The sequence below is a fragment of the Camelus bactrianus genome, chromosome 6 (assembly GCF_048773025.1).
Source record: "Camelus bactrianus isolate YW-2024 breed Bactrian camel chromosome 6, ASM4877302v1, whole genome shotgun sequence".
In the NCBI taxonomy this organism is placed as follows: Eukaryota; Metazoa; Chordata; class Mammalia; order Artiodactyla; family Camelidae; genus Camelus; species Camelus bactrianus.
This window is the reverse complement of record NC_133544.1, coordinates 3,346,558-3,362,448: the sequence shown is the minus strand read 5'-3', so window position 1 is coordinate 3,362,448 and position 15,891 is coordinate 3,346,558. Positions and strand designations below refer to the sequence as shown.

Genomic DNA, 15,891 nt, shown 5'->3' with positions numbered 1-15,891 from the left:
CCACGGCTTTGACCTAAGCTCTCGGGACCCACCTTTCTTCTGAATTTTGAGAATAAGAACCAGCCAGAGCACTGGAAACAGCTATCATTACAATTAAGATAATTTTAAGTGCTCTCTGTAAATACGGTAACGTCCCGGTTGTAATTATAGAATATGTGGATTTCAGTTTGCAGTTAACATGTTTCGAACGTTACCACCTTCCTCCAACCCAACGGGAGCAGAATTTGACCCAGAGGAAGACGAGCCAACGTTAGAAGCAGCCTGGCCTCACCTCCAGGTACTGGACTGGGAGCGGGTCAGAGGCAGAGGGCGGGAGGGGGCGCGGAGCTCTTCCCCAGAGCAGGTGTGCTGGGCCTGGGCCTCTCTGCTGGTCGCACACAGGCCTCTGAGCTCTGGTGTCATAGACCTGGCAGACCTGTACGTACGAGAAAAGTGTTCCAGCAGAAGAGAGAACATTTGATGGTTGTTTGTTTGGACACTTGACATAAACTACAAAGATATGGAATTGTCTCTGTGTTTTCAGTGGAAACGACCGTTGAATTGAGGTCGGAGGACGCATGCAGACATTCTCAGTTTTAGTGCTTAGACTTACTGGGTGCCCACTCTGCGCCCCAAGGCTCACCTGCTGACTGAAGCCTTCTTCTGGTGCATTTGTAAGGGGAAAGGGAGATTGGGCAGGACGCCCAAGAGGCACTGAGACCATGTGCTCGATCGGACAGTCCAGATCTGCTGAAGGAGGGGAGACGGGGAGGTGGGAAGCCTGGGGAGGACCTGGAGGGGGAGCAGATGGAGGGGCCACCTCAGCAGCAGAGCAGCCCTCCCACGGCGTCTGGGACGCTGTTGTGACCATGGCAGCCTGCAGCCCACTCGTGAAGGGGGAGGGACGTCCCAGCCCCGGTGACTATGTCTGTGATCCGCTCACCAGGCAGGCCCACCTTCCTAGCTACCTGGCTTTCTGCCAGGACACTGGAAGGTGACAGGCTGCAAACCCACCTGGAATTTGGTCCCAGCCAGGCTGGTGGCTGCTGTGCACTGTGGCCTCCAAGCACTGGTGACGTCAGCCATGGAAGTCATTTTTTAAATGCCATTTAAGGGTATAGTCTGTGGTTCTTAGCTAAATACAACAATTGCTGTCATCAGTTATAATAAAGCTTTGTAATTTGGCATAATTTCTATAGATACATGCTCTTACTTTTTAAGGCTAATATTTGCAGACAAAGATTCAACTTACGGTATATTTTTAATCTCCACTTAATAAACATGTTATTTGACTCATTGTGTTTTTTTCTTTCCTCCTAGCTTGTTTATGAATTTTTCTTAAGATTTTTAGAGTCTCCAGATTTCCAGCCTAATATAGCGAAGAAATATATTGATCAGAAGTTTGTATTGCAGGTAAGGGACAAAGTAGCTGAAAAGCTCTAGTCTGCAGAGGGACAATACTGAGTCACTGAGTGTCTTTTTCTTCTTGAAGCTTCTAGAACTGTTCGACAGTGAAGATCCGAGAGAGAGAGATTTTCTTAAAACCACCCTTCACAGAATCTATGGGAAATTCTTAGGCTTAAGAGCTTACATCAGAAAACAGATAAATAATATATTTTATAGGTAAGTCAGTGTGGGGGGACGCCTTGCTTTCTGCAGGTGGTAATCGTGCTCACACTTCACGCTCCCCCCACCCCTTCCTTTGGCAAAGTGACCAAGGGGGTGCGGCCATTTCTGAGCAGCCTGCTTGTCACTGCGGGTGCCCGCACTCCGTGCCTCGCGCACCCTGCCCTGGTTTTGGCTCCCCCTCCCCCTGCCAAATGCCCGCTCATGCTGAGTGTGGTCCCTATGGGTGTGGAGGAGTCGGTCAGTCGGTCAGTCAGAGCCAGCAGGTTCCCTGCCCCGCATGCTGCTCCTTGTTCCCCTCGGAGTCTCCACGGAAGGAGGGAGGAGGGAGGAGTGAAGCGGGGCATCTTGAGAAGACCTGGAACTTTCATGGAGGTTTGGAGATGCCCGCTGAGCAGTCACCGTGCACCCGCTGGCCGTGGCGGGTGAGGCGGCAGGGCTTCCAGCAGTCCCGGTGGAGGAGGATGGCGCCCAGGGCTCATGGAAGAATGTCCCCTGCCAGCCAGCCCCATGGTCCCTTGCGCCCTCAACCCCTCTCTGAGTCTCATGGTCTGAACACCTGCGACTGGGCGAACCCTCGGGGGCCCCTCGTGCTCTGGGCTCCCCCCACACTCAGCCTAGCCTGGACCATCCTCACTGCTTCTCCATCAGCCCGGCTGCTCTCCACCCCAGCTCGAGGGTTGTCACACAGCCCCCACCCAGCCTCCCAGGATGTCAGGAGATGCAGTGGTCAGTGTCATTTCTTTCCATCCCTGCAAAGCTTAATGCTGAGCAGTGTCCTCTGAGTTTCAGCATCTCAGGACAGCTTGCCTCAAAGGCCCCCGACTCCAGGCCTTCTCTGTCAATGACTGATCCCCGCAGGGAAGGGGCAGGTGATGGTGCAGGTGCCTGCAGCGGGGAGAGGGTGGCCCGGAAGCATCACCAGGGCACTGTGGGCAGGCCCAGCAGGAGCCGTCTTAGTTGCCATGACCAAGCAGGGAAAAGAAGAGGGTGGACAGTAAATGGGGTTCTACAGCTGAGGCCAACAGACATCCCGCCCTGGGGGTACCCACCCACAGCCGTCAGGGCCCAGCGCCTCCCCTCCCCCTGCACTCCGTGCAGCATCTCAGGCCAGAGCCCCCAGAGCCATCCGGCTAGGGTGTGGCGTCCCTTCAGCTCCCCCCAAGCTCCCCACATGCTGCTCGCCTGACGAGCCCTGGCTGGACACACCACCATGGGGGCGGCGTCATGTTTCCTGGGTGTCCCCATTCTAACAAGCCCGTCCCCAGACTGATGTTCTCGCTGTCCAAACACAGCATACTGTTCACTCAGCAGAGAATGGGGCCCTTAGTTCCCGTCTCCAAGGCCAGAGTCAGGGCCCTGCCTGAGGCAGGCGCACTCCCGCGCACGAGGCCTTGTTCCGAACCGCCAGCCAGCACGGCTGAAAGATGGAGATGCCTCGTACCTTGAGGAAGTATGACTTCATAGCTGAAATACCTCAACAGGTTTCGTTCAGAAGTTATCACAGAGTCTGGCTGGGCCCCCGCTGAGCTCTCAGGGCCAGAGTGTGTGCTGTTGCCCTCTGTTCTCAGTGGTCTTCTCCGTAACAACTCGTCCTGACATACACGGCCAGAAGGAAGCGGGTTCTGTGGCTCCCACGGCCGGCCTGGGCCTCCGCCTTTGGCACCGCCCCCTCCAGCTCAGTGAGGAGAGCTGAGAAGGGCCTCAGGAGCGGCGCTCCCGTGTGCTCCCCGGCGTGCGGCTGCGTCTTTAAGACTGTGCTTCAGGCGCGTTTGGTTCACCCTGCTGGCACTGTCGGTGTGAATGCTGCTGTTTTCTGTGGCCTCTCACCTGGTCAGCTTCCCCGTGGGTGAGCTGAGCGGCGCTCTGGCCAGCAGTGGGGCCTGCCTGGCGGTGCGGGGCGGGTGGAGCCGGGCTTCCTTCTCTCTGCCGCAGCCCCCCTCCCCCCATGGCTTGGGGGCTTAAATCTACCTTGTTATGTCTCACATCCTGTGACCTGCCCCAGGCTCCAGGGACTGTTGGTGCCATGCGGGTCCAGGAGGGCCCAGGCCTGGGCAGCCTGACTCCTTCCCTCTGTATCGGTCAGAACGAGTCCCGGTGCTGAGGGCAGCCCAGCTCCAGGCGGGGTGGCTTCTGCCTCTTCGTGGGGGGCGCAGGACACAGCCTCGGGGAGGGAGGAGTTGGTGGTGTCATTCAGGAGACCGTCCATGACGGGCGGCAGGTTCCCGCTCAGGTTGTGGAGAGTCCTCGAGAGGGAGACTGGTGTCCTCCTATGTCTGGATCTTTGTGGCGCCCTCTCGTCCTGCACCAGCTTTCTTGTTGCCCCCGGAGAAGGAAGAAGAGGAATTACACTTGCTTTCTCTTTTCTCTGCCTACTTCAAATGGTGTTAGAATAATCAGAAACTAAGAATTTAGTGATGTTGGTTTAGGAAAACAAAGTTGATTCTAGCTAAAGGTCATCCTTCTTTTAAGCGTCAGAGCTGGTGGAAGAGATCACAGGTGGTGCGGGGTGGGGGGCACAGCCCATGCCTGCAGGAGCCCCCGCCTGCTGCCGCACAGCCCTCCAGGTGCCACATTTTAGATAAAACGAGGGGAGCAGAGGGAACCTCAGGCTGAATTTTGTAAACTAATGTGTTGACCCCGTAGGGGCCGGACCCCCCCCCCAACCAGGCCAGCTCTCCATCTCAGGGCAAGGGCAGCGGCAGGCGCCCGGGTCCCGGGCTGGCATGGGGCTGCCCCACCCGCAGCGGGGCCCGTGCCCTTGTTCCTGCCACCCCAGCAGCCGTGATCGTCATGGCACCTCCCTGCCTCGGCTCTGTGCGTGGTCACCGTGTTTTGCTTCTGGGGCTTCTGACCCCTGATGCCTGTCAGCTCGAATCGAATTGGCCTAAGCTGGTGTCCAAGCCTCGCGTCCACCTTGCCCGCCAGCCTGCGAGCCACCTGCGCCAGGTCACAGGCCTTTGTTCTCTCCCCCTCCAGCCCCCTGCCCTTGTTTTTAACAATTTGTCAAAACCTCCTTTAGGGCTGGGTCATTGGAGAATGTGGAAACCGGGCCCTATCCCGGCTTCGCACTAGGCTTTTTTTTTTTTTTCAGTCAGTTTACAATGTTGTCAATTTCTCACACCTGGGCATTTGACCTTACGGGCACTAATCTATTCGTGTCAGACAAGGGCAGTGAAGTTTTTTAATCATCACAAACTCTAATTTTCGGCTCAGAACTGTCTCTAAACCAGTAGTTCATCTGATAGGCAGGACCCTTGTCGGAAGCCTCTGGGTCAGGCAGAGCGCACAAGGTGGGGTGGGAGCCGCTGGTCCCCAGGGGCCCTTGCAGAGCAGACCTTCCCTGTTCCCTGTTCCTGTTCCCTCTCGCGGCCCTAGTTTAGTCAGCAGATGTGTTTCAGGTATTGGACAGATGCCAGGGGCAGTCCTAGCGCCCAGGATACGGTGATGATGAGTCCTCGTCCCCATCCTCAGATGACACGGCTGCGGGTGCTGGGAGCCCCAGGGGGCACGCGATGGGTGGGGGGGCAGCTTCTGGGGGACGCGCATCGAGCCCCAAGGCCTTGAGCCCCAAGGCGGGGGTAGTAGTGCTAAGAGGACCGCCCTGGAGACAGTGCAGGGAGAGCCTGGGGCCAGGGAGAGGGAGGGAGCTTGTCCCTCTGCAGACTGCGCCAATATTGGAGGCTTCAGAAGTGAGTACGAAGTCAGCGCAGGTGGGACTGGGCAAAGCAGCAGATCGGTTGGGGTGGATGGAGGGTGTGTGTGTCATAAAGCACACAGCACACTGTCCGCCCGCAGATCTGGGAGGTTGAATGCAGTGCTCAGCTGTAAAAATCTTTCCACGTTTCTGCATTTGAAACTTTGAACATAAAACATTCGGGAGAGACTCGAGCATGCCCACCCTCCCGTCCCTCCGAGTGTCTGCGCGTCCAGGCTGTGCGGACTCTCTTCGGTGATGATCGGCGGGGTCCCCAGGACCAGTTTTCACAGAGGAAGAGCTTGGTGTTGCCCAGCTGCGTGTTTTCTAGTCTTTTCGAGTCATTATTTCAGTGTCTAATTCTAAGTGACAAATTGCTTTTTCTAGATTTATTTATGAAACAGAGCATCACAATGGCATAGCAGAATTACTGGAAATATTGGGAAGGTAAGTCATCTCTCTTTGCTGGTAGTGAGTGGCCTTAGATGGAATTTATGCTGAAATGATCCAGCTTGTTGTGTTCAACCCACCCCTCCCCAAAGGAAGGCAGTTTAAACCGTTCTCAAAAAGACCTTAAATAAGAGCTCACTTAGTGCCAGCTCTTGACTCAGAACATGCTAACTGACAAGTCTCTCGGGTTCGTGATTCCATGTGTAGATTCTCTTTCTTATACCTCAGTAGCATTACTATGGAAACAATTTCAATTATTTCCTCAAGAGCAGTGTTAAAAATAGTTACATTAAAAAGGTTTATGTTTGACACTTAAAAGAATAGATCGTTTATTGTACCTTAGGGTATTAAGTGCTAATATTTCAAATCACTTTGATTTTATACATTTTTCTTATGTATATTTATAAAATAATAATAATTTCAAAAATCTCATCTTAATAGAAATAGAGTTCTTGCTATCATTTTTTTAATTTTTAAAAAATTTTGGGGGGGTAATTAGGTTTTTATTAACTTATTTATTTTTTAGTGGAGGGACTAGGGGTTGAACCCAGGACCTGCTATCATTTTTTTTTAATCGATGACCTGTAGGTTTTATATCAGACCTCCTGACTCCTGGTTCCCAGAGTTCCCTGGGGCTCCACGGCTGAATGAGCTTGGAAGTGATTTTTCCCCAACACCTTGCTTGGGGTTCAGTGCACCTTAGTAGCTAAAGGATCTGAGGGGCCCTGTGGGAAGGAGACTGTACTCTCATCTGACCTGGCAACTCCCAGGACGGTTTGAGCACAGTCAGCTTTTCAAAGGAATCTGTTGTCATCTGGTGGACGTGTGGTCCAGGAGTTCAGACTCTCCTCGCTGAGTCAGCCGCCATGTCCAACGACCGTCAGTCCGCGTGGAGAACCGGACCGGTCTCCATGCACTCTGGGTTTCTGTCTCCCAGCAGGACGTAGTGAGTGCTGGAGTAGGAGCCTTCCCTGCTTCCCTGTACGGCCTTAACCACCCTCACCTTCCGTTTCCCTCGCTGTAAAGTGGGACGATAATCACACTCGCGTCCGAGGTAGTTGCCAGGCCAGGGCGAGCTGAGTAAAGGGTCCGGACAGCCTGCCACTCTGGGCACAGGGGCTCCGTGGTCCTCCACTCCCAGGACAGACTGTTTTACCCCCACGTGGTCCCCGATGGCCACGTAGACTAACCCTGCCTGCAGCGCCACACGCCCGCAATTGAGCAGTGCGGGACCAGTTTAGAAATCACTCTGATTGCCTCTGTGGCTCTCGGGAACTTGCCTGAGTATAAATCCAAATAGATCAACTACCTGATGTTACAGACAGAACTTCAGTTTGGAGGTTCGGAGTAAGGGACCCAGTTTCTTGTTGATTTTGAAACAGTGTCCATTCTGCCCACTCAGACCGTTCTGCTGGCAGGAGAGTACTGGGGCAGCATTCCTCTCTACCATGACAGCACTTAAACAGGGGCTTGGACATAATCCATGAGGGTGCCGGTACACATCCCGGCATCTGAGGTGCTTCAGTCTACGTGCAAACGTGGAAAGACTGAAATCTTTGACAGGGAAACAGTACCAACCCAAGATACGATGTTTTGTTTGGGGAAGTGGGAGTCCCCAGAGATGGAGAAGATGCTGACGTCCCAGCCAAGCCATCTGGTCTCCGTGTCTCCGTCCAAGGAAGGAGGTTTGCCCCCAGAGACTCCTGCAGTTCCAGACAGCGCCCTGTAAACTCAGAACTTTAAAAATTACCCTGTAGTTACAAAGATAAAAATGATGCTGCTTCCTCAAAAGTATTTAACGACCTCTTACTTTCTCCTGATGTCCTCCCTCCTTTTTTCTGACACACATCCTTTGCTTGCTGGGTTTCATGCTAAAAACAAAAACTGAACGAAAAACAGCAAGATAGATTTTTTAATCTGGAATTTGTAAATAGTTTGAATAAACTTTGAATCAATTCTGTTTTCACAGTATAATTAATGGATTTGCCTTACCACTAAAAGAAGAGCACAAGATTTTCTTACTGAAGGTGTTATTACCTTTGCACAAAGTGAAGTCTCTGAGCGTCTACCATCCTCAGGTAAGTAGGGGCTCCTCTCGTGATGTCGGGCAGGGGGAGCTCGGTCATCTCTGCTTGGACATCAGTGAGCTGAGACGCTGAGACGCTGAACACCAGCCCCTTAGTTGGGGGTGTTTGCTTTCTTACGTCACATGGTGGACTGAGGTGTCAGGGTTCTGGTGATGATGAAAGGAAGAAGAGTTAAAGGGAGATGCCTTTTAAGAAAAATCAAAAATCTCAGGAACGGAAAATTTCAAAGTTACTTTTAAGCATCAGGAAGGGAATGGCCAACTCGATGAAGGAGTCGAGGAAGACTTCTCAGGAAAGTCCCCTGTAGTGTAATTTAAAATCTAGGGCATTAGAGAAAAATTCTGTATGTCTGTGGCCAATAACAGGCTTAAGAAAAAGTTTTGTTTTGTTTTTTAAGCTGTGGGCGTTTTTAACTCTGTGAAAATCTGTTTACAGTTATACTGGAAACTTGTCCGTAAGTGGTTTCTAGCCGGTTGGTCAGCCACGTTTACCAAGGAGATCTGGTCCTTCCTTCCTCTTACTCTTCTGCCTTCTGCGTAGACAGGACTGACGCTGCACTGACGGCAACACAGAGAAGGTTTAGGGAGACAGCCCCCTTCACTGCGGGCGGGTGTCGCTTCTCTCGTCAGTGCTCGCGGGCCGGGCACCAGCCCGTGTCCGGATCCACGAACCAGGAAGCCCCCTCGGGGAGTCTGCCTGTGGGGTCAGCAACAGAACGCGTGTTCTTTACGTGATTCTGAGGACACTGGCTTCCTGGAAGCTGTTTTGCTTAGAGATTTTGCTCTGACTGCTGTGAGCTGGTAACATCTTTACATTCAGCCAGTTTGTTATCTGTTAGTTGTTCTATCTTAGAAATTAAGAGTTTAGGGATATAAGATAGAAACCGATTTTAATTTTTTTTTCCCAGCAGTTACATTACTTGTCTATTACCATCTCCACAAAGGCCAGAGAAGTCCCCACCCGCCCGGCTGACCTGTTGTGTTGGTCTAAAGGACTGTCCCTTGGTTTTCCAGCTTTCCCGTGTTCCCTTTACAGATGGTCTGTGCACGCTGGTCCTGGGGTCCTCCTGAGTCACACGCAGGGCCTCCGCAGGGCCTGTGGGGGAACTCATGCCCACCTCGCGGGGGGCACACACATCTGGCCCTGTCTCCTCGAAGGACGGCATCTACCAGCGACCCAGCATTTCCTTGTTAAAATGGAACATTAATGCTCTGTCTCCTCTTCCCGTAGCTGGCGTACTGTGTCGTGCAGTTTCTAGAAAAGGACAGCACCCTCACTGAACCAGTAAGTGCGCCCTCTCTGCCCGGGCCCTGGGGTGGGGAGTGTATCTCCTTGGGTGTCAGGGTCACGGTCTGACTGCTTGGACAAGTAGCTGTTGTAACACTAAAAATCCAGGCCCAGCTCATTCCTGTGTCACAACGGCTTAAGCTACAGTCATTTCAGTGTCAAGTTCATCGTTGCAGTGAGTATTTTAGGTAACAAGATGCCATCTCGCCCCCTCCTGCGTTTTACTCCTTGAGCAGAGAGGCTGCTGAGGCACATGCGGGTTAATGTGTCCCTGGTGCTTGGTTTCGCAGCGTATTTTCTGTAGTGAGGACTCAAGCACTTACACTAAAGAGGTTCTACTGTCTTGAAAATTCCTTCCAAGCTAGAGTGTAACTATTGTCTGGTCATTGCATCATAAATGAACATTAGAGTGCTACCAGTCAGTGCTTAGATTTCTAAGTTGCTTGTCATTTTATCTTTACTAAGAACAGAAAGGCTGCTGTAGCCCAGATTTACGAAGTCGGCCATGTCAGGTGCCGGGTGAAGCGCTGGATGCGCTCTCTGTTAACAGCTTTCGTGAGATGTGCCTCACGTGCCACATAACACACCCACTTAACACGTACCACTGCGTGGCTTTGGGTGTATCATGCTGCTGCTTAAATGTGGTGAAATATCCTGTGTAACGTAAGCTTTACTGTTTTAAGTGTACGATTCATCAGCATTAATTACATTCATAACATGCAGCTGTCCCCACTGTTTCTAAGACTTGGTCATTGCCCCGAACAGCAACTCTGTCTCTGTTAAGTTCTAGCCCCCCTTGCCCCCCTGCCTGCCCACCAGTGGCCTCTCAGGTCCTTTCTGTCTCCGAATCTTACCGGGGACCTACGTGAGTGGGATCTACACGATCTGTCCTTTTTGTGACTGGCTCATTTCACTCAGCACAACGTCCTCAGGGTCCATGCGTTTCGCCCCGTGTGCCAGAACGTCGTTTCTTGCTATGACTGAACAGTATCCCATCGTGCGGGGCCCCATTTGGGCTGTCCTGAGTGGTACTGTACGAGCACGTGTGTGCAGATGTTCCTTTATGTCCCTGCTCTCCGTTCCTTTGGGTGTGTACCCAGGAGTGGGACTGCCGAGTCGTGTGTGTGGTAGCTCTGTGCTAGCTTTTCGAGGAAGTGCGGACGGGTTCCCGCAGCAGCCGCAGCGCCTCGCAGCCCCAGCGGCCGCAGCAGCCGCAGCGCCTCGCACCCGCAGCCGCGGTGCACAGGGCTTCCAGCGCCCCCACCCTCGCCGGCACTTGCTGTTTTCCATGTGTCTGGCGACGGCTGTGCTAGTGAGTGTGGAGTGGCCACTCCCTGTGGGTTTTGACTTGCAGTTCCCCAGTCACTGGTGGTGGTGGGCATCTGTACACGTGTGTGTCAGCCATTTGTGTTTCTTCTTTGGAGAAATATCTTTAAATTCATTTTTTAATTGAGTTTTCTTTAATCAAGTAAAAACAGAGCCAGTAACAAAGCAAAAAGTATTAGGTGCCAGTTTAAATGTTTGAACACTCTTTTAAAAGTCGTTGTTGGACTAGAAAAGGTAAATACTGTTAATTCCTGAGTCTTCCCTCCCCTTCATAGTTTTTCACAGTTTTCTTGTGAGATGGTAATTTTTATAGTAAAAAAAAAAGAAATTCTTAATATTGTATTCTTGAATTAAACTGCTTCTGATCTCTGCTTTCTTTTGAGCTTTTAAATTCTCCATGTGGGTCTCCCCATCTCACCCACAAATTCAGGGAAAGCCTGAAAGCCCCTGGTCCCATCCCTCAGCTACTGCCATGGAGGTGACCGGGGCTGCCCTGCACCCTCCCTGGGGTCTCCTCCTGTCCAGCATTCTGGAATCCCCCAAGGAGATGCACCACGTCTTCAGACCTCAGGGTCACACACAGTGTTTACTCCAGCCTGGGGTGAGGGTATGTTATTTTATCCTCCTTGACTAAACTGAAGACACGTTCAGATAGGGAAAGAAAAATGACGTGGCACGGATAAGAAACAAAAAGCCTTTTGAGCATCTCTCCAGTGGTGACACGTCCTGAGTCCTGTCTGTATTTGAAGGCCTTCTCCAAGCGGAAGGGTGAGAGTTTTCACTGGAGAAAGTACCATGTGAAGAAATCCTAACACGCACGCCGCCCTTTTCCTGCTTCAATAATAAAAAGGGGGAGAAAAATACAGAAAGAGGAGTGTGCGGTTTTCTTCCACGATTTTTCTCTGTGCGTATTTCTCATACTCTCCAGAGGCTGGAGAGTTCGCCGAGCATCACTCTGCCTTCGCCACAGACTAGGGCTCCTCCCGCCGGCCACCCCTGCGCGTCCCCGTCCCCGCCGTGTCCGTGGGAGCCTCGTCCTAGTGCCGCTCCGGCCTGGCCCAGGAGCGAGCCCAGCTCCTCTCTTTCAGCTGAAAGTGGCCTGAAGGCTGATAAAGCATATGAATCCGCATTCATGCAGCTAATACAGCTTTGCAGGAGCGAGAGCCTCTAACTGCAGTTGTCTGAAAGAAGGCAGGAGACGGTGTACTGGCTTTGCTTGGGCCCTTCTGGCTGAAATAGTAGGCAGAGGTCTCTGACTTGGCACGAGCAAAAAGCTGCTTCAAGCCCCCACACACCCATCCTCAGTATTTCCACCCAGAACCGCTTCGTTTCTTAGTTTCCTGTAACCCAGATAATACACTAGGACTCTTGACCACAGGAGGATTTCATTTTCTGTGCATTAAAAATATTCAGACCCTGGCCTCAGTAAATCCCTTCCTTTGAAATTCACGTACCATGAAAATTCAACGGCCAGTTTGTCTCACTTGGGCGTAGAGCACATGTCGCGTGAGACAGTGGTGTAAACACCAGGGAGGGAGCTCAGCGTCCGCGTGTGTCCCGCAGCTCTGCACCCATGGCGCCCCCGAGTCAGTGCACGTTTGGCTCTGGAGTTTTTGTTTTATTTATGTATTTTTTTTTCTTAATGGAGGTACTGGGGGTTGAACCCAAGACCTGGAGCATGCTGAGCCCACGCTCTACCGTGGAGCTATATCCTCCCCTCAGGCTCAGGAGATTTTAAAGTCTGCTCCATTTAAGAGACGTTTGTTGCTCCCATTTATAATCTGTGATTAATATTTTTATTTGAAACCTGTACAGTGCTTTCTGGTCATGGGGAGCATGTGCACTGTTGTTATAAGAGGGTCAGAAGCTCATCAAAGAGCAGAGGGAGGTAAAATCATCTTCCGCTCCGGCCCACCTGTCTTGTTAAGGGGACGGAGTTTCACCCGTGGCCTGGTGGGAGCTCTTTTCCCTGGTATTCCAAGACCTCCAGGATGGAGCGGGGCTCCCCAGGGTGCCCGGCGGGGCTGCCTGCCCTCCCCAGCCCTCTCCAGGGGGCGGGCAGCCCATTGAGTTCCCCCAGGAAAGCTCAGGGTCGTGCCCCCAGCAGCCAGCAACGTGGTTGGCTCAGATGAGCACCCCCAGCAGACACCCACTTGTGCAAAATGCCTCTGTCACCCACAGAAGCCTGAGACGGTTGGGGATTGGTCATAGGTCACTCCAGACAGCATGCAGAGTTAGCCCAGCACGTGACACCGATACCGGAAGTAATCCCTTTCCAGAGACACGAACAGCTGCATCAGTTGGTCCTGTAGCTCACAAGTTAACGTATTTCTTCTAATAAAACTCCATTTGCCAAATGACAAGGAATGAGAGACCTGTGAAGCGATTTGCCTCTGCTCTCTCTTAGCAGTGGTTTCAGAACGCAGAGTATAGTAGACACTCGTGTCTGTTACATGATTTTAGCAAAAAATAGGAGGAAAATCATTAAATGATGCATTTTTTAAAATAATTCCTTTTTAAAGACATTTGTGTTTTAAATTTTTACATCATACTTCCAAACTCAGAGCACTTTTTAAATAAATTTTGGAGTTTTATAAAGTGTAATAATATCATAAAAGATTATCCAGGAGCCTAAAGACCAAAAGCATCAAAAGCAGTTTGCTATTAACAGATATTGTTCAAAAGCCCCTTGTTTTTAACCACATGAGGGCTAACAGGCCGGCCTGTAAGCAGAGTGGTGTGATCTGCGGGGCTGGAGGCGACCACCGAGTGGGGACCACCAGCCCACCCAAGAGTCGGGAGTTCGCGGTGACGTGCGCCACAGTCCTGCTGCTTGGCCGGTGGTGGTTCCAGACATCGCTGCGACAAGGCTCAGCGGCTGCTCTGAGTGCCAGGTGGCCGTTGTGGTTACGTGTGCAAGTGTGTGTGTGCTTTACGTACCCGCACAGAAGTGTTTGGATCGTTGTGCTGGCTTAGACTTAAGGTAGCTCCAGTCTAGGAGAAGTTCTAATCTGCATTCCAAATCTGGTGTTTGGGGTGAACAGCCTTTACTGATTTGGTTGTGGGAGGAAGTCTGGGGGCTGCAGGAACATGGTAAAGAAAGGCAGAGACTCATGGTCTGCGGTGTGACGGGCCAGGAACGGGACGCCCGGCGCTCACCCCTAGGAGCTGTGGCCGCCCGGCTGGACGTGTCTCACAGGGATGGGGGGTCCTAGCTGGGGCCGGGCTGCCACCCACTCACTGCCGGCTGGCTCTCCTCAGGCCCCTGCATGGGTTTAGTAACAGTGTCTTCTCGGCAGCCCCTCTTTGAGGAGGGCTCGGGGGCACCAGCCACGCCACGCACAGAGGGTTTGCCACCAACATCAGTTGGCTTTACGTCTCTCTTTTGGGTGTGTTTTAGCACAATTGAAAGCACTGTGTGCACACACACTCTGTGTGTGTGGGTGTGTGAACACACCTGAGCGGCCGGTTAGCCTGAGAGAGAAGCAGAGTGTGCGGTGCGCGTGTGCCGCCAGCCCGCGCCGCAGAGCCAGCCCGCGCCGGGGCGCGTGTGGACCCTCACCTCTGTGTCTCTCCGCTCGTCCTGTTCTCTCCGAGCTCGCCTAGCTGCCTTTTTCCTGTCTTTTTTTTTTTTTTTTTAAAGAAACTGACTCTCACTGAAATTGTGGTTCGTCAGAGGGGATCACGTAAATTAAAATTGTGGTTCTGAAGCACACAGTATTAGGCCTACCTCTCTAATTAAAAAAAAACCCAAACCCGCGTCCTAATTACTGAGTCACTGTTCCTTCTGCAAGGAAAAAGCTCCACTTCCCCTGTCCTTGCCGAGAGGACCCCTCAGCAAAGGCGCGGCCTCACGCTCTGCTGTCCCTCCCGCAGGTGGTCATGGCGCTTCTCAAGTACTGGCCCAAGACTCACAGTCCAAAGGAGGTCATGTTCCTGAATGAGCTGGAGGAGATCCTGGACGTCATCGAGCCGTCGGAGTTTGTGAAGATCATGGAGCCCCTCTTCCGGCAGCTGGCCAAGTGCGTCTCCAGCCCCCACTTCCAGGTACGGGCCGGGCCGGGGGCTCGCCTCGGGGGTCCCTTTGGAGGGGGTGGGTCACAGTGTGTGGCTGGTCCTGTGTTGCTTCCTGTGTAACCTGGCGGCCTCCGCTGCCCCCGGGTTACTCACTCTGCTGTCATCTCACGCCCCTCCCCGGGGACCCTCTGCGCAGACATGCTCCACCACCACTGACTATTTTGTTTTATTATTATCATTATTAATGGCAGTGCTAGGGATGGAACCCAGGACCTCCTGCATGCTAAGCATGTGCTCTACCACTGAGCTATCCCCTCCCCATACCACCAGTTTTAAATCAAAGCCACGTTTCCACACACTCCCTCCCTACCCTGCTGCTGTTCGCCACAGGACTTAGCACTTACAAGTCAAACAGCCCGCCCATCACTTGGGTAGCCATGGAGTGTAAGCTCCACAGAGACATGGAGGTCTGCCTCTCCTGGTTCACTGCGGAACCCTCAGGGCCAGGCGGCACTGCCTGTGGTGTAGACACCTAACAGGCAGGTGGGGGATGGGTGGGGAGGATAGCTTGCGGCAGGGGCGGGTGAGCTCATCTGGCTTGTCCCTCGGCATCCAGCCCACGTCCAGCAGAGATGTTTGCTGGAGTCGTGGATAAATGAGTGATCGTGATCTTGACACACAAGAGGTCATCTGCCTCTTTGCTGAAGACCCTTCAAGGTTACAGTCTAGGGTACTTTGAATCTGTAAAAATAATAATGATTTTCCAGTCCAGTGCAGTTCGTTGCCCCCTCCCGCGTGTGCGTGTGGCGGGCGCTAGCCGGGCACGCAGGCGTCACACGCAGGCGGGTGCTGTCCCCAGGTGGCGGAGCGCGCACTGTACTACTGGAACAACGAGTACATCATGAGCCTGATCAGCGACAATGCAGCCCGGATCCTGCCCATCATGTTCCCGTCTCTGTACCGCAACTCCAAGACCCACTGGAACAAGTAAGGCCCAGCAGCCGCGTCGGGCTGTGCGCCCAGGGGCTTGCCATGTTCTGCTGGTGCGCCGGTTAGGGCTGAGTGTGAGTCTGGATGTCAGTTAGAGCACTGACTTCTCCGTGGGCTGCAGTCAGGCAGGAGTGTGCATTGTGTCTTGGCCTCTTGTTTGCCTCCTCACCTGGGTCAGGCCGCTCTGGGCATGTTGCCTCACTCCCAAATCCTGGCCCCGGCCCCTCTTAAGTTCCCTCCAGAGTCGTGGAAGGTCACTGCACGTCCTCGGGGCTCAGTGAGGAAGAGTGAGAGAAAGCTGACATTTGTAGGAAGAAAAGGTTTCCGTTGTTGTCCGCTATGTAATCAAGTTTGCCTTAACCGTGTTCATTCGAGTCTCAGCATTTTTTATTCGTTTTCTGAGTAGGGTGGCTTTGGGCTGCCACAGCCAGC

At 52.7% G+C, this 15,891-nt stretch overlaps 1 protein-coding gene across 9 annotated transcripts in view; it reads left to right on the top strand.

The window, feature by feature from the left end:
- The window catches only part of PPP2R5C (protein phosphatase 2 regulatory subunit B'gamma), a 120,386-nt gene that overhangs the window by 89,501 nt on the left and 14,994 nt on the right, over window positions 1-15,891 (top strand). For all 9 annotated transcript variants that reach the window (XM_074365022.1, XM_074365020.1, XM_074365018.1 and 6 more), the window contains 8 exons: window positions 167-277; window positions 1,300-1,392; window positions 1,472-1,602; window positions 5,690-5,749; window positions 7,722-7,830; window positions 9,070-9,123; window positions 14,329-14,499; window positions 15,329-15,456. In XM_074365022.1, coding sequence (XP_074221123.1) covers window positions 167-277; window positions 1,300-1,392; window positions 1,472-1,602; window positions 5,690-5,749; window positions 7,722-7,830; window positions 9,070-9,123; window positions 14,329-14,499; window positions 15,329-15,456 — 857 coding nt within the window. The remainder of the gene's footprint in view (window positions 1-166; window positions 278-1,299; window positions 1,393-1,471; window positions 1,603-5,689; window positions 5,750-7,721; window positions 7,831-9,069; window positions 9,124-14,328; window positions 14,500-15,328; window positions 15,457-15,891) is intronic.